The sequence below is a fragment of the Ovis aries genome, chromosome X (assembly GCF_016772045.2).
Source record: "Ovis aries strain OAR_USU_Benz2616 breed Rambouillet chromosome X, ARS-UI_Ramb_v3.0, whole genome shotgun sequence".
Lineage (NCBI taxonomy): Eukaryota > Metazoa > Chordata > Mammalia > Artiodactyla > Bovidae > Ovis > Ovis aries.
The window spans coordinates 6,646,408-6,667,813 of NC_056080.1; the positions used below are offsets into that span (position 1 = coordinate 6,646,408).

The following is a 21,406-nucleotide window of genomic DNA, read 5'->3' on the forward strand; positions in this document are numbered from 1 at the left end:
AGAAGTGTCCTGATTTCCGACCGGGCCTAGCCGCCGAGTCAGGAACCTGTCAGCCCAGACCTCCGCTGATGGCGGGGGCAGACTCGGGGCACGTGTTACCGGGTGCCTTAAGCACGGCCAGTGGAATAACCACAGGTGCTCGCTCGGCTGGCTTCCCTCCCTCAGGCGTGGCAACCCTGCCTCTGCGGTTTGGGGTGAGTTCTTTGCAGCCAGAAACTGAAGCGTGTAAACAAGAGTAAAGAGGTCTGAGGTCTCTCCTGAGAAGCCCTGAGTTCTGTAGGGGGCGGGCTGAGTCCTTTCCCCTGGGTTTCCTCTGTGTGTGTCTGTGTGCCTGTGTGAGCGCGCACGCGCGCAGGCTGAGTCCTTTCCCCTAGGTTTTCTGTGTGTGTGTGTGTCTGTGCGCGGGCTGAGTCCTTTCCCCTGGCTTTTCTGTGTGTGTGTGTGTGTGTGTGCGGGCTGAGTACTTTCCCCTGGCTTTTCTGTGTGTGTGTGTGTGTCTGTGTGTGTGTGCGGGCTGAGTCCTTTCCCCTGGCTTTTGTGTGTGTGTGTGTGTGCGCATGCGGGCTGAGTCCTTTCCCCTGGCTTTTCTGTGTGTGTGTATATGTTACTTCAGTCATCTCTGTGCGACCCCATGGACCACCTGGCTCCTCTGTCAATGGGGTTCTCCAGGCAGGAACACTGGAGTGGGTTGCTATACCCTCCTCCAGGGCACCCTTCCCGACCCTGGCTCTCCCGCTTTGCAGGCGGAGTCCCTACCTTCTTAGCTTTCAAGGGGGTTGGTGTCTCCCCCCGCCCGGGGACACCACCTGCTGTCTCTGGAGGCAGTTCTGCACCCCAAGTCTACCTGCCCCCCGTCTCACACATTCAGCCTTATAGCTCGGGTAGAGGGAGGGGTGTGTGTGTGTGTGTGTGTGTGTGTGTGTGTGTGTGTGTGTGCACATCTCAAGTTATTTAAAGGGGAAATGAATGACTACCACACAAAATGGGAATGCAACCATTTAAAGACAAACTAGGCCAGCCAACACAGTGGACATTTGGGAGTGTCCAGGAGGCTGTGCGGCATTGCGGGGTGTCCCCCCACCTCCAGGGGGCCCGTGACAGGTTAAAAAGTCCTTTATTTGAGAAATAAGCACAACAGAGGCAACCCTCCAGTCAGGTGCGCCAGGCCTTGCCATCCTCAACTGTGCAGCAAACGACCGCGCCCAACCGGGCCCGGCTGCGCGTCCTCCTCCCGGGCGGAAAAACGAAGCCCCCGGTTGCATCAGATTCATGCTTCCCCCAACACCTGCACCTGGACCACCGGACACTCCTCCTGGCTCTCCTGCTCGGGGTCCCAGGCCATCTGCAGGGCGCAGGGGCTGGGGGTAAGTGGAGGCGCAGGGTGCGGGGCGGCAAGTGCGTCCCGGAAAGCCTCGGATAGCGCAGGGGCTCGGACAGGGCACCCCCGCCTCGGGAGGGGGGCTCTCAGACCCGCGCCTCTGGGGCGAGCTCCCCTGCCCATCACGTTGCTCGGCCACCGGCGGCGGCCAGCGGGAAGCGCGCCCCCCTCCGCTCCCGATCCCTGGGCGGGGCGCACGGCCCCAGACCGCCCCCACCCCGCGGCAGCCCCGCGCAGCGCCTACCGCTTACCATCCTCTCGTTCTGAAAGCTGTCGCCGACCGGGTCTTTCACGTGAGGGACACGCGGGAAGAGCTTCTGCACCACCGGCCACCTCGGAGGAGAAGAGCCGCGCGGCGGGTGTGAAACCCGCGCGGCACGGCGCTGCCGCGGCGCCCCCCAGAGGGCCCCGGCGAAGCCTGCAAGCACTCGGACTCCGCCCTCCGTTGGCGGGGGGCGGGGGGGGGGGTCTTCGTTCCCAAGCCCCGCCCCCCACCATCCGGAGACAGAAATCAGAGCCTTAGCAGAGCCCCGGCGGCTCAATCAGCTCCCCCTGGGCACCTCCCCCGAGATCCTGTAAGGATGGAGGCCGCCCCATCCCATCACCATGGCAACCTCCTCACTCCCAGTGGCGTCTACGGGGAGCAGGTGGTCCCCCTCCTTTCGGGCTGCGGCCTATCCACTCCCAATCGTAGCCCCTGGCTGGGGTGTGTGTGTGTGTGTGTCTGTGTGTGTGTGTGTGTCTATATATGGGGTCATGTGTGTCTGTGTGTTTCTGGGTATGTCTGTGTATATGTGTGTCTGTGTGTATGTCCGTGTATGTGTGCGTCTGTGTCTCTATGTATGGGGTCGTGTGTATCTGTGTGTGTCAATGTGTTTCTGCGTATGTCTGTCCGTGTGTGCCTACGTTTTGTCTGTATATCTGTGTGTGTCTCTATGTGTATATGTATGGGGTCGTGTGTGTGTGTGTCTGTCTCTGTGTGTCTGTGTGTGTCTGTGTGTTTCTCGGTATGTCTGTGTGTGTGTCTGTGTGTGTGTGTGTATGCCTGTCCGTGTGTGTCTGTGTGTCTATGTGTGTGTGTGTCTGTGTGGGTATCTCTGTGTGTCTCTGTCCGTGTGTGTGTGCGTGTGTGTGTGTGCCTGTGAAACCAGCAGCTTCGCGAGGCAGGAGCTGCACCGAGCCCCAGGGGCGCACGGATGAGGCCGAGGGCGCAGGCGTTTGGAAGGCCCCACGGGGGCGCGGTCTGGGGTGAAAGGGCCGCACGCCGCCGCGTCCGCCTGCTGCCTGTCTGCTGGGCTCAGGAAGGCTCCCTGAGGCCAGTGCGGAGGTTGCTGGGCGCGGCGGGGTGGGGGCCCAGAGCGTCGCGGCGAGGAGTGAGGAGCACAGTGCGGCGGGCGTGCGGGGACCAGCCGCGGAGCCTGGCCGCAGACAGCGCGCCCCACGCGCACTGGGGGCCCCGGGAGGCAGGGACACCCCCGCGCCCCCCGGATGGCGCACTGTGGACTTTGGGCTCCTTGGCTTCTGCAGGAGGCAGAGAAGAGCCGGGGGAAACCGGGGTCCTGTCGATAAAAGACCGCTGGGGACACTGGGAGCGGCGGCCGGAGACCCCGGGGTGCGCGGCCACGACGCAGGGCGCACGGGTCCGGGCGGGAGCGCGCGCCGCCGGGCCTGCGGGTCGCGCTCCACAAAGTGTCAGCCGCTCAGGGGGGCTCCTGTGTCCGTGGGGATTCTCCAGACAGCGGATACTGGAGTGGGTTGCCCGTGCCCCCCTCCAGAAAAAAAATTTCCGGAGCGCAAACCCGGGAGGGCGGGCGCGCGGGGCTCACCTGCGACAGAGGAACACGAGCCCCACCAGGAGCAGCGCCCCGAGCGGGGCCAGCAGGTACACCAGCCAGAACGGGAAGGACGCGTTCTTGCTGCCACAGTCTGCGGAAGAAGGGGCGGGCTGGAAACGTCGGGCGGGGGTCCGGGACGCGGCCTCCCTGCGGGTCTGGGGACTCAGGGGCGCGCCCAGGAGCGCGATGCACGCCGCGGACATCAGCCACCTGCGCCCGCCGCCCGGGCCCCGCAGGAATCCTTCCCGAGTCGCCAGAATACCACTACCCAACGGCTGCCCCTGCCACTGACCACCAGATGGAGCCTGGCGCACAAAATGTGCCTGCCATGCGGGAGACCCGGGTTGGGTCCCTGGGTCGGGAAGATTCCCCTGGAGAAAGGAATGGCAGCCCACTCCAGTATTCTGGCCTGGAGAATCCCGTGGACACAGGACGCAGCACGTGCCACTGGGATCCCTGGGCTGGTGCTTCCCATGTGAAACATCCCCACCGCCTTGCCTGTGGTGTCCTGGGTGCGCCCCTGCTTCAGCCTTTGAATTTAATATATGGTCATCAGGGATTTTTCACATCCCTTTGGATTTTTTTTTAATGCATTAAAAAGTTTATCTTCTGAGAGTTTCGGCAATGGCCGTCTCCACGCGCACCTTGTGTATCTCCATGGAAAAACTTGGGCGCAAAGTCTACCAAGGATGGGAGCCACCAGCCCAGGGATGGACGCCCAGAGGCCCCAGAAGCTGGAAGAGGCGGGAAGGACCCTCCCCTGGAGCCTCTGGACGGAGCTCAGCCCTGGGACCCCTTGACCTCAGACGTTAGGTGTCCACGGCTCGAGGAGGGTGTGTGTCTGTTGCTTAAGCCCCTGTCTGTGGTCATTTGTTACAGCCTCAGCCCTCCGCCTTGCACCAGGACACTCACGGCCTCAGCCTGGAGCCCCAGGTTTCCTGCTGGGTCAGGTCAGGAATGCTGTGCGGCCTGGGGCCAGATAGGAGGTGCGGCTTTGGAGCAGAACTCAGGGACACCCAGCAGCTGTTAACTGGGGAAAGCCTTCTAACTGGGGAGGAAAACCTGTCCCCAGGTGGACTTTGGGTTGGAGACACAGAGACCCTGATACCAGCCCATCCCCAGGGGGACTTTGGGTGGGAGACAGACCCTGATACCAGCCCACCCCCAGGGGGACTTTGGGTGGGAGACAGACCCTGATACCAGCCCACCCCCAGGGGGACTTTGGGTGGGAGACAGACCCTGATACCAGCCCACCCCCAGGGGGACTTTGGGTGGGAGACAGACCCCTGATACCAGGCCACACCTCCCGTATGATGGGCTGGGCTGGGGTGTGGGGTTGAGTGGGATGTGGGGGGCAGGGGTGCTCTCCCAGGACCACCTGCTGTCTCCCGCCCTCTGCAGTTCGGCCTTGGTCCCCGGAGCCCTCTCTGGGGGACCGGGTCAAGGCGGGTGGATGGTCCCCTCTCCCTGGAGCAGGCGCATGAAGGGGCAGTGATGGTCAACATGTCCAGCAGGCTGCTGCCCTCCAGGGATCCATGCCTCCGTGATCCCTGCCCCAACACACACCCACCCGCCCACCCCCTGCCCACCCCTGGAGAGGCGCGAGGGGCATCCCCCTTACCGAGGTGCTGCGGGGCGCTCCACTGGCCCGGCGGTCTTCTCCCAAAAAACAGGGAGTCCATGGCCTTGACCTTCACCGTGTAGGGTCCCGGGTTCCTCAGCCTCAAGGACTTGAGCTCCGTCTGCAGTGGAAAATCAAGCAGACGGAGGGGAGAGACCCCTGCAGGTCTGGGGCTGCAGAACGAGGGCTTGGCAAGGGGCGAGTGGGGCCTCTCCAGATTCACGTGTGGGGGGTCCTAACGCTCAGAGCCTCAGAAGACGCCTTTATTACGGAACAGGGTCTCTGCAGAGGTGATGGGGTGCAGGGTCTGAGATGAGGTCCTCCTAGATGGGGGTGGCCCTAAACTCCACGACAGGGTCCTGATAAGACACACAAGAGGGGAGACACAGACAGAGAGGAGAAGCCACGTGGAGGCGGAGGCAGAGACGGGAGGGAGGCGCAGAGACAGAGGGACAACGGAGACGGGTTCATGACTCAGGTGGGAGCGGCAGCCTCTGCGGGTTAGATGCAGTTAGCTGGGTGTGACGATGCTGTCACCGAGTCCCGAGGGATGTAGCCGCGAAGGAGGGGTATGTAGGTGATAACGCCCGGTCCGAGCACTGGGGAGCTTTGTCTCAGAGGGTCTGGACACTGATTGAAATGAGGAGCCTGTGCTTGGGACGGCAGATTGCGGGGGGCGCACGGGGTGGATACCCACCTCCTCTTTGTAGGCGAGGTCCGTGCCCTGTAAGAGAACAGGAGGGCGTGGGAGTCTGATCCAGACCCAAGAAAGGCTCTCATCGGTCCTAGCAGTTTCATGGCCACAGAAAAGTCGGCACTAACCACTCACTGAACAGAAATCACAGACGTCATACGTATGGGACCGTCCAGGCCACAACCCTGGAGTGGGTTGCCAGGCCCTTCTCCAGGGGGTCTTCCCGACCCAGGGATCGAACCTGGGTCTTCTGTGCTGGCAGGCGGATTCTTTACCGTCTGAGCCACCAGAGAAGCCCCCGAAGGTAATAAATAGACGCGACTGCTTATAATGTGTCCATGGATGAAAAAGCACCTGGGGGAAGGACCAATGAGGAGCTCGGGATTTATATACACGCACTGCGGCCGTGCGTGCACTCCATCGTTTCTGACTCTCCCCGACCCCACGGACTGTAGCCCCTGAGGCTCCTCTGTCCATGGGATTCTCCAGGCAAGAATCCTGGAGTGGGTTGCCAGGCCCTCCTCCAGGGGACCTTCCCGACCCAGGGATCGAACCCAGGTCTCCTGCGTTGCAGGCTGATTCTGTACCATCTGAGACAAACTCCTCCCCTGTACAGGCGTTAATGTCCGACATTTGCTTTTCTCTTTCTGACTTACTTTGCTCTGTATAAGAGGCTCTAGGTTCGCGCGCCTCAGTAGAACTGACTCAAATGCACTCCTTCTCATGACTGAGTGATATTCCATCGTCTATGTGTGAATCACATCTTCTTTATCCGCTCCTCTGCCAATGGACATCTAGGTGGCCTCCACGTCCAGGCTATTGTAAAATAGGACCCTCCAGTTCTTGGTGGATAGGATTCTTCTCTGTGGCCATATTTCAGGCATCCTGTTCCTCAAGTGGTGTCGAACTTGGGGACCATTATACGTGTAGGTTCTACAAACACCCAGGCACGTGGGGAGGAAGGATTTCATTTCTCACACGGAAACTGCAGGCTCTCTGACATACAACCAGGTGATGCTAGTGGTAAAGAACCTGCCTGCCAGTGCAGGGGACGTAAGACACTCGGGTTCAATCCTGGGTCAGAAAGATCCCCTACAGGAGGACGGGCAAACCCACTCCAGCGTTCTTGCCTGGAGCATCCCATGGACAGAGGAGCCTGGCAGGCTGCAGTCCATGGGGGAGCAAAGTGTCGGATAGGACTGCCGGGAGTTACCACAGACGCATGCACGTGACGTTCGATCGGAGGGTTTCCCCAGTGTCTGTTTCAGCCTTGTGTTTTTTTTTTTTTTTCTATCACGTCATTTGTCTCCTGAACAGCGACAGCCGAGCATGTCTCCTCCACCCCGAACACGACAGAAAACTCCTGCACGTTCTGACTTCTTTTCCAAGGCCAGTCTTTCAAACACCCAATTCCTTTTTTTTGTTTTTGCTCTCTCAAATTTTTTTTTTTTCTTTCTGGACCATTCTTAAAGTCCTTATTGAATCTGTTTCAATATTGCTTCTCTCTTATGTTCTTTTTTTTTTTTTTTTTGGCCTCGAGGCATGTGGGATCTTAGGTCCCCAACCAGGCATTCAACTCACACTCCCTGCACTGAAAGAGGATGTCTTAACCGACAGACAGACGGCGGGGCGGGGGGGGGGGGGGGGGGGGGGGGGGGGGGGGGGGGGGGGGGGGGGGGGGGCGGGGGGGGGGGAGTCCAAACAGCCAATCGCTTCGGGTTTCACCGCAGCTCAGTTATCTCACGGTTCCTCTTTGCTTTGGACGCTTTAACTCCCCCCAAAACTCCAGAGTCCGCGGCATCAGACCACAAGAGATGCCCACCCGGGAGGTGGCATGCGTACCTTCTGTATCTCAAGCTCATACTTGATGTCTTCAGTAAAGAGACTCCTTACTTCCCATTCCATGAAAGAGTCGTTTTCGTTACACCACTTTTTTGTGATGTTCGGGGCAGCTAATATTTCTAGGGGAGGAAAAAACAAACCAAACACTTCAATGAGTAAAGCACAGGAAAAAAAAAAAATGGTTCCCATAGATAATTTTAAAACAGGCCTCCTAGGACTTCCTCCCTGTGGAGCCATCCAGTGGATACAAATCCACCTGCCAGTGCAGAGGACTGGAGTTCAATCCCTGGTCCGGGAAGATCCCACATCCCCTGGAGCAGCTACGCCCGTGGGCTACAACTGTTGAGACTGTGCTCTGGAGCCCGGGAGCCAGAACCAGCGAGCCCATGAGCTGCAACGACTGAAATCCGAGTGCCCTAGAGTCTGTGGAAATCAACCCTGAATATTCACTGGTAGGACTGATGCTGAAGCTGAAACTCCAATCCTTCGGCCACCTGATGCAAAGAACTGACTCACTTGAAAAGACCCTGACGCTGGGAAAGATTTAAGGCGGGAGGAGAAAGGGACAACAGAGGATGAGATGGTTAGATGGCATCAGCGACTCAATGGACATGGGTTTGGGTGGACCCTGGGAGTTGGTGATGGACAGGGAAGCCCGGCGTGCTGCAGCCCACGGGGTCGCAAAGAGCCAGACACGGCTGGGTGAGTAACACACAGTCCCCAGCTTGAGGCATTTAGTTCCAAGGGTCTTGTAACCAAAGACCCTTGGTGTTACCCTTAGGTTACCCTTTGGTTCCAAGGGTGGGGTACCCTGCCCCACTCTCCGCCACAAGATGCCAGCATCGCAAAGACAGGGAACTGCAGGGGAGGCGGGGGGGCACGCGAAGGAGGTTTTCACGTTTTCTCACCAATTTCTTGCAATCTATGAATCATTACGCGGCAGGGGATTTCGGAGTCACCGCTGGTACCATTCACCAGGAAACGAAACTGAGCTTGGCGTTGAGGATGAAGGGAGATGCTGTCAAAATGGCACTGGACGTTGACGCCCTGCTGGTTCTGCGTGTACTTGGGACACTGCCACGTCTCCCTGGACCGGCAGCGGGCACGTGGGGCTGGGTCAGGGGGCGGCGACCCTGAAGCTCCGTCCCTAAGGCCCCGCCCCTGAAACCCCGGCCCAATGCCCTGTCCCTGAAGCCCCGCCCCGCCCCATGAAGGCCCGCCCCTAAAGCCCCGCCCCGAAGGCCCCGTCCTGAAGCCCCGCCCCCAAAACCTCGCCCCTGAAGCTTCATCCCTGAAGCCCGGCCCGCAGGCCCACCCCTGAAGGCCCGCCCTCTAAAGCCCCGTCCTGAAATCCCGTCCCAAAGCCCCGCCCCGCCCCGAAGCCCCGCCCTACACAAAGCCCCGCCCCAAAGCCTTGCCCCTGAAGCCCCGCCCCCTAAAGCCCAGTCCTGATGCCTCGCCCCTAAAGCCCCGCCCCGAAGGCCCGCCCCTGAAGGCCCGCCCCCTAAAGCCCCGTCCTGAAGCCCCGCCCCTGAAACCCCGTCTCAAAGCCCCGCCCCACCCTGAAGGCCCGCCCCCTAAAGCCCCGTCCTGAAGCCCCGCCCCTGAAACCCCGTCTCAAAGCCCCGCCCCACCCTGAAGCCCCGCCCCTGAAGGCCCGCCCCCTAAAGCCCGATCCTGAAGCGCGCCCCTGGGGTTTGGAGCGGCGGGCCTTGGGGTCGGAGCCCCGCGGAGCGCGAGGTCACACCTACACGGACTGCTGCAGGTAGAACTGGTATTGCACGTCCGCCGGGGCCTCCTCGCCCACCGCCCAGCTACAGCTGAGCTGATCCACGTCGTGCACCCGGCAGGTCAGGTTGTCCGCGGCCGCCCGGGGGTTGCCTTGGGGTTCGCCAAGAAAAGGGAGGGGTGGGGAAAGTGAGCTCCTCGATAAACACCAGGGTCCGGCTCTGTGGGCCACAGGGAACCGTACCCTCTCTTCCGAGAAAAACCGTCATTATGAGAAAGAATAGACGTGTATACCGCGGAGTCCGTGTGCCCTACGGCGGACATCAACGTGGACTGCAAGGAGAGATAACCAGTCAATCCTCAAGGACTCACTGGACACGAATTTGAACATCAGTTCAGTGCAGTTCAGTCGCTCAGTCGTGTCCGACTCTTTGCGATCCCATGGACTGCAGCACGCAAGGCCTCCCTGTTCATCACCAGCTCCCATCACAAACTTATGTCCATGGAGTCGGTGATGCCATCCAACCATCTCATCCTCTGTCGTCCCCTTCTCCTCCTGCCTTCAATCTTTCCCAGCATCAGGGTCTTTTCAAATGAGTCAGCTCTTCGCATCGGGTGGTCAAAGTATTGGAGCTCCAGCTTCAACATCAGTCCTTCCAGTGAACACTGGTTGGACTGATTTCCTTTCGGATGGACTGGTTGGATCTCCTTGCAGTCCAAGGGACTCTCAAGAAATGGCCTTTTTCCCACAAAGCTATGACCCATCCATCCAAGTTTAAAGTAATTATCTCAGCATCCAGAAGGCTAACGGGTGATCAAAAGCAAACGAAACCCCCACAGAGCATCCACCCCTCACCTTGTGTTGGATACAGAATCCAGTCAGAGAACGGTTGGCCTTTCATCACCTTCACGGTATAGTTTTTCACTTCGCATGACAAGTCGCCAAGAGTGCAATAGGGGTTCTTTGTTGCCTGAGAGAGAGGAAGCAATTTATTCGCAATAAAATCAAGTCACCTGGAGATCCAACCAGTCCATCCTAAAGGAAATCAACACTGAACTTTCACTGGAAGGACTGAGGTTGAAGCTGAAACTCCAATATTTTGGCTACCTGATGCGAAGAACTGACTCATTCGAAAAGACCCTGATGCTGGGAAAGATTGAGGGCAGGAGGAAAAGGGGACAACAGAGGATGAGATGGGTAGATGGCATCACCAACTCGATGGACATGAGTTTCAGCAAGCCCCAGGAGTTGGTGATGGACAGGGAAGCCTGGCCTGATGTAGTCCATGGGGTTGCAAAGACTCAGACACGACTGAGTGCCTGAACAACCACATCATTTTCAACTGGGCTTGTCCGTCCAGCTGCAATATCTCAGCCCCTTTTCACACGAGTCGTGTCCAGTAGGTATCACTGTGGATGTCTTGAGCGGTGGTGCCCATAAATGACCCCTGGGCCCAAGGGTGGAACCCATGTCTCTGTGATGCTAAGTGCATTGAAGACGTCTTACCTTTCTTAAAATTTTCGAATTGACGTAACACCCAATTTCAGAAACATTTCCGTGCTGGTCCCAGACCAATCTTTTTCTTTCTGGATCTATCCTTAAGTTCTTAATCGGTGGGTCTGGATCAGAGATGGCTACAGAGTGGGAGAGAGACACACAACTCTTAAACTGTGTGTGGGGGAGTCAGCCTTTGGCAAGCTGAGTTCTAGGTGGAGATGCGGTTGCCAGGAGCAACCACGAATTTGTACAAACTCAAAGTCAGGAATTTGTAGCATCTTAGTGATCCCACCTTCTCACCAACGATGAGGGGAAAACATCGGGAAAGTAGGTCACCTCTCCCATCCTTATTGTTAGGAAATTGTACCTTTCTCAGCCGCACATGTTGAAGAAAGCTGTGTTCGTACGGCTGATCCACTTTGCTCTACGGCTGAAAGGAACACTGCATGCGTGCGTGCTAAGTCGCTTCAGCTGTATCCGACTCTTTGCGACCCCGGGGACTGCAGCCTGCCAGGCTCCTCTGTCCATGGGATTCTCCAGGCCAGAGTACTAGAGTGGGTTGCCATACCCTCCTCCAGGGCATCTTCCCCACCCAGGGATGGGACCCACGTCTGTTACATCTCCAGCTTTGGCAGGAGGATTCTTTACTGCTGTGCCACCTGGGAAAGCCCAACCATCTTTAAAGAAGGCGAGCAGAGCCGACCTTCACCAACCCACGCTTTACGGGATGGGTTTACGGGATGGGTTTACGGGATGGCACCTGATAAAATGGTAGTAGACACACAGAGAAGCAGGAATGTGTTGCCTCTGACCAGAAATATCCGGGCTTAGAAATCGTCCCGTTGGGACCTCCCTGGTGGTCCAGTGGTTAAGAATCCACCTTCCAGTGTAGCGGAACTAAGTGGTTAAGAACCCACCTTCCAGTGTAGCGGACATGAGTTCTATCCCTGGTCACGGAACTAAGATCTCACACGCTTTGGGGCAAGTGAGCCCACACAGCACAACTATTGAGCAACCCGAGTGCCACAAGTAAGACCCAAATAAATGTTAAAGAAAGAAGTCGCGCCATACGTGGCAGATGATGAAAGGAATAGGGAAGTCTGTTAAAACAGCCGTTCAGTTCGGTCACTCAGTCTTGTCCGACTCTTTGTGACCCCATGGACTGTAGCCCGCCAGGCTCCTCTCTCCGTCCATGGGACATTCCAGGCAAGGATACTGGAGCAGGTTGCTGTTCCCTTTTCCAAGGAGTCTTACTGACCCAGGGTCTGAACCCAGGTCTTCTGTATTGCAGGCAGATTCTTTACTGTCTGAGCCACCAGGGAAGCCCAAAATAAATAAGAATAATAAATGAATAATAATAAAAGTAAACTAGAGACACTCTAGTCAAAGCTATGATTTTTTTTTTTCCAGGAGTCGTGTATGGATGTGAGAGTTGGGCTATGAAGAAAGCTGAGCGCTGAAGAATTGATGCTTTTGAACTGGTTTTAGAAAAGACTCTTGAGACTCCCTTGGTCTGCAAGATCCAACCAGTCCATCTTAAAGAAAATCAGTCCCGAATATTCTTTGGAAGGACTGAAGCTGAAGCTGAAGCTCCAAGACTTTGGCCACCTGATATGAAGAGCTGACTCACTTGAAAAGACACTGACGCTGGGAAAGGTTTAAGGCGGGAGGAGAAGGGGAAGACGGAGGATGAGATGGTTGGATGGCATCACCGACTCCATGATCATGAGCTTGAGCAAGCTCCGGGAGTTGGTGATGGACAGGGAGGCCTGGCGTGCTGCAGTCCATGGGGTCGCAAAGAGTCAGACACGACTGAGCAACTGAACTGAACTGAAACTAGAGGCCGATATGCCTTATCACATAGACACAAAATTCCTTTACAAAATGCGAGTATGTAAACTAGGGCAACATATAAGCCTGGTAATACCTCTTGACCCAAGACGCTTACTCTAAGAATGCAAGGCCATTTTAACCATCACTATAATTCACCCTTTTTAACAGAAAACTGATGATCTCCTCAACAGAAGCAGGAAATATTTTGAGACTTTTTTCATTTATTTTTTTCTCTTCTGGCTATACCATGTGGCGTGCAGGATGTTTGGACCCAGAGCAGGGATCAAACCTGTGTCTCCTACACTGAAAACATGGAGTCTTAACCAGTGGACCCCCAGGGAAGTCCCAACTTTTGTTTCTCTTTTCTGAATATTTTGACAGCATTTTGACACCCCTGAAGATTAAAAGCTCTCAGCAAACTAGAAATGGAAGAACACGTGCTTCCCCTGAAAAGCTATGAAAAATCCGCACGCTAAATTGGGGCTCAGTGGTGAAAGGCTAACTACTTCTCCATATGACTTAGTGCCTCCTTCTCTTCCACTGTCTCCTGTACCCACAAGCCCCTCTAATGCGGTTCCACCAAGGCTGTATTTTTAGGAGGGCTTGAAGGGTGGGTCAGGTAACAGTGCTGCAGCCTGCAGCCCGCTTCCTTCACCGGGTCTCCCTGAGAGGCGGTCTCTTCCTGCCTGTGGTCAGTGACTCCTCCTTACTCAGGGGCCTGATGTGATCCCAGAGGTGGCGGCAGCCTTGGCCCCAGGACAGCTGGGGGCAGAGAAGAGGCAGGACGTGGGGGGCGGGGCAGCACCCTGAGATGTGAAGGAAGCTCCGTCCCCTTCTAGAGCTCCTGCATCTCCCAGGCCCTCTGGTCACCAGCTGCGGTCACGGGACTGGTCTCGACACGGAGAGGCGGACAGAAGCAACCTGTGGTCCTTGCTGTTGCGGCCCCTGAAAACCCGCCCTGGGAAGCCTCTACACACTCCTCCGAGGAGATGATGGAGCTAGCTGGGGTGGAATGAACGCTGGTCTCTCTCCACCCTTCCCCACAAACCATCACAGGACCTGAGCATCGGGCCTTCTCTGGAAACAGGGTTCTTCGCAGTATGCGACGGAGTGAAGGGTCTGAAACAACGTCCTCCTGGGTGCGGGTGGCCCTAAACCCAAGGACAGCGTCCTTGAAAGAGACAGAAAAGGGGAGGCAGGGATGCAGAGGAGAAGCCATGTGGAGGCGGAGGCAGAGACGGGAGGGAGGCGGCCACCAGCCCAGGGACGGACGCCCGGAGCCCCCGGAAGCTGGAAGAGGCGGGGAGGACCCTCCCCTGGAGCCTCTGCAGGGAGCTCAGCCGTGGGACCCCTTGACCTCAGATATCTGGTCTCCAGGGCTATGACAAAGAAATCTGTCACTTAATCCCCCAGACTATGTTATTTTATTAAGGCAATGCAAAGCTGCGTAAGCCAGTAGCCCCCAGGGAGACATATGCCCCCCAACACACACACACACACACACACACACATGTGAGCACACACACAGGCACATGGACACACATACACATATGCACACACATACACATACAATACACACATGCACACGGACACACCTATACACGTACACCTATGCATGCACGCACATGCCCATAGAGACACACACACATATATGTGAGCACATGCACACACAGGCACATGGACACACATACACATATGCACACACACAACACACATGCACACAGACACACCTATACACGCACACACATCCATACACGCATGAACACCTTAACACGCACACACATCCATACACGCACATGCCCATAGAGACACACACACACACAACACACACGTATATGTATGGGGGTGAGTGTATACGTACATACACACATACACACATGCAGACACACGGAGACACACATAAGCACATGCAGTCATCCGTCCGCACGTGCATGTCCACACATGTGTGCACACAATAGACACATGCGTGAATGGGGGCGGGTGTACATGCAGACACACACACATCCATAGACACAGGCACGCGCACATACACACGTGCACACACCACACACATGCATGGATGGGGGTGTGTATAGACACACATACACACGCGTATACACACATACACGTGAGCACACACATACGTATACACACCACATACACATGCATGGATGGGGGTGTGTATAGACACATATATATCTACATGTGTATACACATGTATACACACATACACGTGAGCACACACATATACACGCCACATACACATGCATGTACGGGGTGTGTGTGTATATAGACACACACGTATACACATACACATGAGTACACACATATGTATACACGCCACATACACAGTCATGTATGGAATGGGTGTGTATACACACATATGCACACGCGCGTATACACACATACACATATATACGTGCAAACACAGACACATACACACACATGCACAGCCACACGCACACCTCCGTTCCCCCACCATGTGTGGAAGGAACAAACCTCTCTCAGTTACGCAACACTGTGGCTGTCACCGCAGGCAGGTCACCCTGTCTGACGCAATCCCAGAGCGTCTGTGGTGAGCAGCTGCCCGGGCTCCGCGCCCTTCTGTCGCCCAAAGCCTGGTTCCCATCTGCGTGCAGGGGGAGTCGGACAGGAACCCGAGGAGTACATCGCTGCCTCGGCCCCTGTGTGGGATCCGCTGCTCAGCCAGAGAAGTCCGCACGGGACGGGCTTCCGGTGCAGACCCTCACCACGGCACACGCCTGCCTGGTGGGCACCGTGTGTCCTTGAATCCCACCAGCATCCCCGGGTTTGCAGCTGGAGCCCACTGCACTTACTGCTGGCTGCCGAAGCAACGTACGAGCTCCGTACCTGGGGCAGCTGAGGGTGGGGGCGTCCCCGGGGGGACCCTCTCCTGCAGCATCTGGCTAGCTCCCCTAATCCCCACTCTGAATGTTCTCAGTCAGCCACAACCGCCACCGCAAATCAGCCAGACTGTCAGAGATGGGCACGCGGCGTGACAATCTCCGTCACCCGTTCTCACGTCTTGATCGACTGTTACCCCCGAGGAGTCTCACGATGGTTTCGTGAATTGCTCACTGTCCACCATCATCAGTGACGATCCTGGGAACCTGAGACCCTGGTCTGCCCCCCACCTCCCTTAAATCTCCAGGAGGAACGTCAGAAGAACAGGATGGGGTTGCCCCCAAAGCATCTTTCTTTTTTCATGTGGACCAGTTTTTAAGTCTTTATTGACTTTGTTACAATATTGCTTCCGTTTTGTTTTCGGTTCTTGGCCACAAAGGTGAAAAATCTCACCTCCCCGACCAGGGATCGAACCTGTGTCCTCTGCATCAGAAGACAAAGCCTTAACCACTGGACGGCCAGGGAAGTCCCAAACTCTGTCCTTTAACCCATGCCCTAGAGCCCGTGATCCACAAGAAGGGAAGCCAAGGCAACGAGAAGCCTGCACATCGCAGCTAGAGAGAAGGCCCCCGCTTGCTGAAAGCAGAGGAAAGCCTGCATGCCGAAGCAGAAACCCCAAACAGCCTATATGTGTGTATATATATATATAATATTTAAAACAGAGCAGGTGTCAAGACTCTATTTCCAGACAACTCCCGTTCTGCGGTTCTGTTGGTTATGACTTGAGCACGTGAACTTGCTGAGGAGAGAGTTCAGCCCGTCACCTTCATTTTCCCACGGACGTCTCCCGACCCAGGAAAAGGATGACAGGAAATCAAAGAGAAGAGACGGATCCCGGCACCCCAGCTACACGAGCAGCTCTGGCTGTAGCCTCGTGACCGTATCAGTATGAACATCTTGGCTCCGAGGTCTGAGTCTTGCAAGATGTACCCGCCAAGTCGGCTGAGAAGAGGGCTACGATGGGAAGCGGCTGATTATCTCGTACGGCGGCCAAGCGGCGCGGCCGAGACCCCAGCGACGGCCATTTAACTGAAAAGCTGCACAGCCCCAGGGACCCTGGCGCACCGCACGGGGCCGTTTCCCTCCGGCTTTTCCTACCGTGGTCCGTGGTCATCGAGCAGCAGATGAGTATCAGGAGCGCGGCCAGCCCGGGGAGGGCCATGGGCGAGGCGGTCCCCACAGGACAGCGGGCGGCAGCTGGAGGAGAAGACACAGTGACCAGTGGGGTGGCTGCGGGGACGGCTGGGGGAGGGGGCGGGAGGGGACCGAACCCCCCGGGGGTGTCCTGCTGGAAGGCAGGGAGCCGCTTCAGGAGGGGAGCCTCCTGTGTGTGTGCATGTGTGCACGTGTGTCTATGCGTGTGTGTGCAGAGTGTGCATACGCGTGTACTCGTGTGCACGGCATGCCTACATGTGCACATGCGTGTGTGTGCGCTGAGTGTGCGTATGTGTGTATACGTGCATGGGTATGTCTCTGTGAATATGTCTGTGTGCACATGTGTGTGCATGCATGTGTTTATGTGTGTGCACGGAGTGTGCATATGTGTGCACGTGTGTACCTGTGTGTCTATTTCTGTGTGCGTGTGTGCGCATGTGAGTGCACGTGTGTACATGTGTCATATTCGTGCATCTGTGTGCACTGCGTGTCTGTATGTGTGTGCATGTGTTTCCGTGTGTGCAGTGTATCTATATGTGTCCCATGTGTATCTGTCTGTACGCATGAGTGTGTACAGGCATGCCTGTGTGCACGTGTGTGTGCATGTGTTTATGAGCTTGTGCATTGAGTGTGCGTATGTGTGCCCGTGTGTATCCGTGTGTATATGTGTGCATGTGTGTATGCGCGCGAGTGCACGTGTGTGCGTGTGTGATACATGCATCTGTGTGCACCGTACGCATGTGCCTGTGTGCAGATGCTACTTGTGTCTGTTGACACACTGTGTGTGCATATGTGTGCATATATGTATCTCTGGGAATATGTCTGGGGCCTGTGTGCACCTGTGTGTGTGTGTCGTGTGTGCATCTGTGCAAACTACGTCTCTGTATGTGCACACGTGAGCACACATTACCTGCATGTGTGCACACGCGTGTCTCTGGGCCTTGCATGCATCCGCATGTATCTGTGTGAGCATCTTCGTGTGTGTATCTGTGTGCACACGCGTGTTTGCGTGTCTGTGTGAAAACGTGCTTGCATGTCTGCATGTGTTTGCGTGTCTGTGTGTGCTGTGTGTGCATATGTATCTGTGTGTGTCTGTGTGCACACATGACATGTGTTTGCGTGTCTGTGCGCCTGTGTGTCTGCATGCCCACGTGTGTGTCAGCCTGTCTCCACGGGCGCTCCCGCCCTGGGTTCTAACTCGCCCTTGGCACCACCCCATAGAGGAGCCCGGAAAGCACCTTCCAGGCAGCGCCGGGAAATGCTGGGCTCACACACAGTGGAAGGAAGTGCAATTAAACGCATGAAATCACATGGACTCAGTTTCCTGCTCAGAGCGAGTTACGGTAACGCAGTCCGTGCTGTCTCACCACCCCCACCAGAATTCTGCCCCGGGGTCCCCATGAAGCACCCCCCTCAGCAGGCTGGCTCTCCTGAACCTTCCCCGGGGGCTCCGCCTTCCGCACCTCCCAGGCCCCAGCCGCGGGGTCTCCTGGTGGAGCCCACCCACCCCTCCCCACCTGCTTGCGTCACTCACACAAATGCCAACGGCACTTGCGGGCCAGTGGGCGGCGGCCACACAGTTGGAGCCCTGGACACTCCCCTGCCTGGGGGCTGCCCCTCCCCAGGGCCTCAGCATTGCTCCCTCAGTGTGCCCCCTCCCAGCGCACCTCACCTCGAGAATCTAGCCTGTGATTGATGAGGAGGGACGAGGACCCTCCGTTCCATCCTTCAGGGCTTTCTCAGCTGCTCCGTCACAACACGCAGCCTAGACTCCAGCCATCCAGGACATTGCCTCCTCCCCAGCCTGGCCCGAGGCTCCCATGAGACTCCCCTGTGCCCCGCCCCCGCACAAAAGCGCCAGCTTTCACAACACATTTGATCCCAGAGGCTGACTCTCATAGTTCTTGCTGAACTGGGGAGGAAGCCAGGAGAGACTCCTTCTCAGGACAGGTCAACAGGGAAAACCCAAGACTTAGTATCACGGGGAGGTATACAGGGACGGACGCCTGGCAATCCAGTTAAAGAACAAGGATCGGGGTGTGGAGAGTGAGGCATTAGACACCGAGTTTGAGAGCAGGCTGCCTCCAAGCCCAGCGTCGCAATCCAGGACAGCGCAACGCCTTGCCCACGAGAGTCCTGGCTCCCTGGGTGGCTCAGTGATAGAGAGTCTGCCTGCCCGTGTAGCAGAGGCAGGTTCGATCCCTGGGTCGGGAAGATTCCCCTGGAGGATGACATGGCAACCCACTCCAGTCTTCTTGCCTGGGAGAATCCCCAGGACAGAGGAGCCTGGCAGGGCTACCACCCATGGGGCTGCAAAGAACTGGACACCACTTAACAACAGCAAATGGTCCAGGTAGCAAGCTCACAGGGAGAAAAAAAAAAATCCAAACAGTGAACAAGTATCAGATGAGGGGGCTTCCCTGGTGGCTCAGCTGGTAAAGAATCCGGCTGCAATGCGGCAGACCTGGGTTCCATCCCTGGGTCAGGAAGCTGCCCTGGAGAAGGGAACAGGTACCCACTCCAATACTCTTGGGCTTCCCTTGTGGCTCAGCTGGTAAAGAATCCGGCTGCAATGCAGGACACCTGGGTTCCATCCCTGGGAGGGAAGATTCCCTTGGAGACGGGAACGGCTATCTACCCCAGTATTCTGGCCTGGAGAATCCCATGGGCTGTATGGTTTACAGGGTCACAAAGAGTCGGACACGACTGGGCGACTGTCACTCATCACGATCCGATGAGGAGGGCCTGGGGCTCGTCTTCATCCATGGAGACAGCCCTCGGGGGTGTCCCTGAAGGGCGGCGGTGGGCTCCTGGCTTCTGCTCAGGTGAGCCGAGCTCCCCGCCCATGACATTCGTATCCACCCACAGACTTCCACCCTCGCTTGGAGGCGCTCACACCTTTAAAGAGCCTAATGGCGTGAACGTGGTCATCGTATGCTGCTGACCCCAAAGGACGAAGGGACAGGGCCTGCCTGGACAGACCTTGGCCCCCAGAGGCTGGGGGCTGGGGGCCGCAGAATTGGAAACGGGAGACGCTGGAGCTCTCGACATTAGCAGCCCGCCTGGCCTGGGTTGGAGGTGGCAGGAATTTGAGCCAGAAAGAGTTGGTGGGCGCTGTGGTAACCGGGAGCCTCTCGTCCTGGTCTCCGACTGGCTCATTCCTTCGGCCATAAGACCCGGCACAAAACATTGACTCTTTGCAACCCTGTGAACTGTAGCCCACCAGGCTCCTCCCTGCATGGGATTCTCCAGGCGAGAACACTGGAGTGGGTTCAGGGGATCTCCCCTAACCCAGGGGTCGAACCTGCTTGACCTGCATTGGTTAGCTACACCCTCCATCATTGCTTCTTGGGCAGAAAGCCTTTGGATCCAGCCTGCGATGGACCCCGGACGACACACCTCAGCGGCCACGAGATGTGTTCCGAATCCCGGTGTCCCCCAGGAGGTGCTGCTGAGGACTGACTCTCCAGGGGCAGCTGTCTGCCTTCCCCACCTCCTGGGTGAGGGGTGGGTGTGGGGGTCTTACCTGGGATGCAGGGGAGAGTCTGACGTCAGTGGGAGACAGGCGGCCCCTCCCTGGTGCCTGTCCTGCTGGCCTGGGGGTGGACCCTGGGCTTGATTTCCCGGCCGCGTGCTGCAGTCTGCTTCCTGAAGGAGAAAGAAACCTTCTGTGTGTGTGTGTGAGTGTTTTCTGCCCCATTCAATGTTTTTATAGTCTCCGGTGGTGGCAGGGGTGGGGGAGGCGGCTCCACTCCATCAGAAAAAAAAAAAAGCATCAACCCCATGAGGGTGTGAGCGAGTCTGCCATCTGGCCCCTCCTCCCCAGCCCTTGAGTCAGAATTAAAATCTGGGGGTCAGGACCCTGGCAACAGCCCTCGGTTTTTCCTGGAAGAAACACTTTCTCTTTCAAAGTATTTCTTTTCCTGTTCTCACTTCTCCTTTGCAGCTTCTGCTTTGTCAGGACCCCAGCGTCTGCCCACCCCTCCACCTCGGTCTTGGGCAATTTCCTGGAGCCAGCCAGAATGAATGTCTGGGGGGCCCCTGGTCGCCTGGATGCCCCGCCTTTGTCGAAGTCCCTGTGGGAGTGACCGCTCGTGCCCGTGGGGACAGGGAGGTGCCCCCGGGCGCCCCCACACACTGGATGCCTGAGTCTCAGTCCGACACGTCCACCTTTCAGCCTGGAACGCCCACCAGGATGCTCCCAGGCGCCGTCTCTGACTTCCCCGTGCCCGGGGCCTCCTCCTTGCCCTCGCTCAATATGGGTCACCCATCCGTGTGTCTGTCACAGCCCCTGGGTTCCAGCCCCGCTTGCTGGTCCCTCCTCCTGATGGATCCCGGACAACACATCTCAGCGGCCAAGAGATGCGAGCCAAATCCCGGAGTCCCCCAGGAGGTGGTGTTCAATACTGCATCTCCATGGGCAGCCGTCTGCCTTCCCCACCCCTTGGGTGGGGCTGTGTGTGGGGGTCTTACCCAGGATGCAGACCAGAGTCTGATGTCGTGGGCTGGGTCCTCCCGCCTGCCTCCCTGTCTCCCGTCTCCTCTCCTCCCACCTAGGCCTCGCACGTCCACCTGGAACCTCAGAGCCTGACCTCTTGTGGAACTGGGACTCTCTCGCAGGGGTAAGGATGAGGGTAACACAGAGCCCAGCTTGGACAGCGTGGTCCCCACGGCCCACGGGGCCGCCGTCCTGAGCTGCTTGTACACGGGCACGTAGGTAGGATACAGCCGCTTGCGGATGGAGGCAGAGACAGGAGCGGGGTGGCCACCTGCCCAGGGACGGATGCCTGGAGCCCCCAGGAGCTGGAAGAGGCGGGGAGGACCCTCCCCTGGAGACTCCTTGGAGGGAGCTCAGTCCTGGGACCCCTTGAACTGTCCTGGGACCCCAGGACCTCAGACGTGTGGTCCCCAGGACTGC

The 21,406-nt window shown here is 57.3% G+C and overlaps 1 protein-coding gene across 4 annotated transcripts; it reads right to left on the reverse strand.

The window, feature by feature from the left end:
• Positions 1-983: 983 nt before the first annotated feature.
• Positions 984-20,170, reverse strand: IL3RA (interleukin 3 receptor subunit alpha). 4 transcript variants are annotated; one of them, XM_027963323.3, is made up of 12 exons: positions 20,015-20,170; positions 16,432-16,530; positions 10,606-10,733; positions 9,955-10,069; positions 9,122-9,251; positions 8,279-8,457; positions 7,371-7,489; positions 5,532-5,558; positions 4,835-4,955; positions 3,205-3,304; positions 1,630-1,711; positions 984-1,342 (listed from the first exon to the last, which is right to left on the reverse strand). In XM_027963323.3, exons 2-12 carry the CDS (start codon positions 16,493-16,495, stop codon positions 1,268-1,270), a joined length of 1,140 nt encoding a protein of 379 aa, XP_027819124.1. In that variant the 5' UTR covers positions 16,496-16,530; positions 20,015-20,170; the 3' UTR covers positions 984-1,267. The 4 variants fall into 4 exon arrangements, with proteins under 4 accessions (XP_027819124.1, XP_027819123.1, XP_060264342.1 ...); XM_027963322.2 differs by lacking the exon at positions 20,015-20,170 and adding an exon at positions 18,161-18,284; XM_060408359.1 differs by lacking the exon at positions 20,015-20,170 and adding an exon at positions 18,161-18,284 and having other exon boundaries at positions 10,964-16,530.
• Between the last annotated feature and the right edge of the window lie 1,236 nt (positions 20,171-21,406).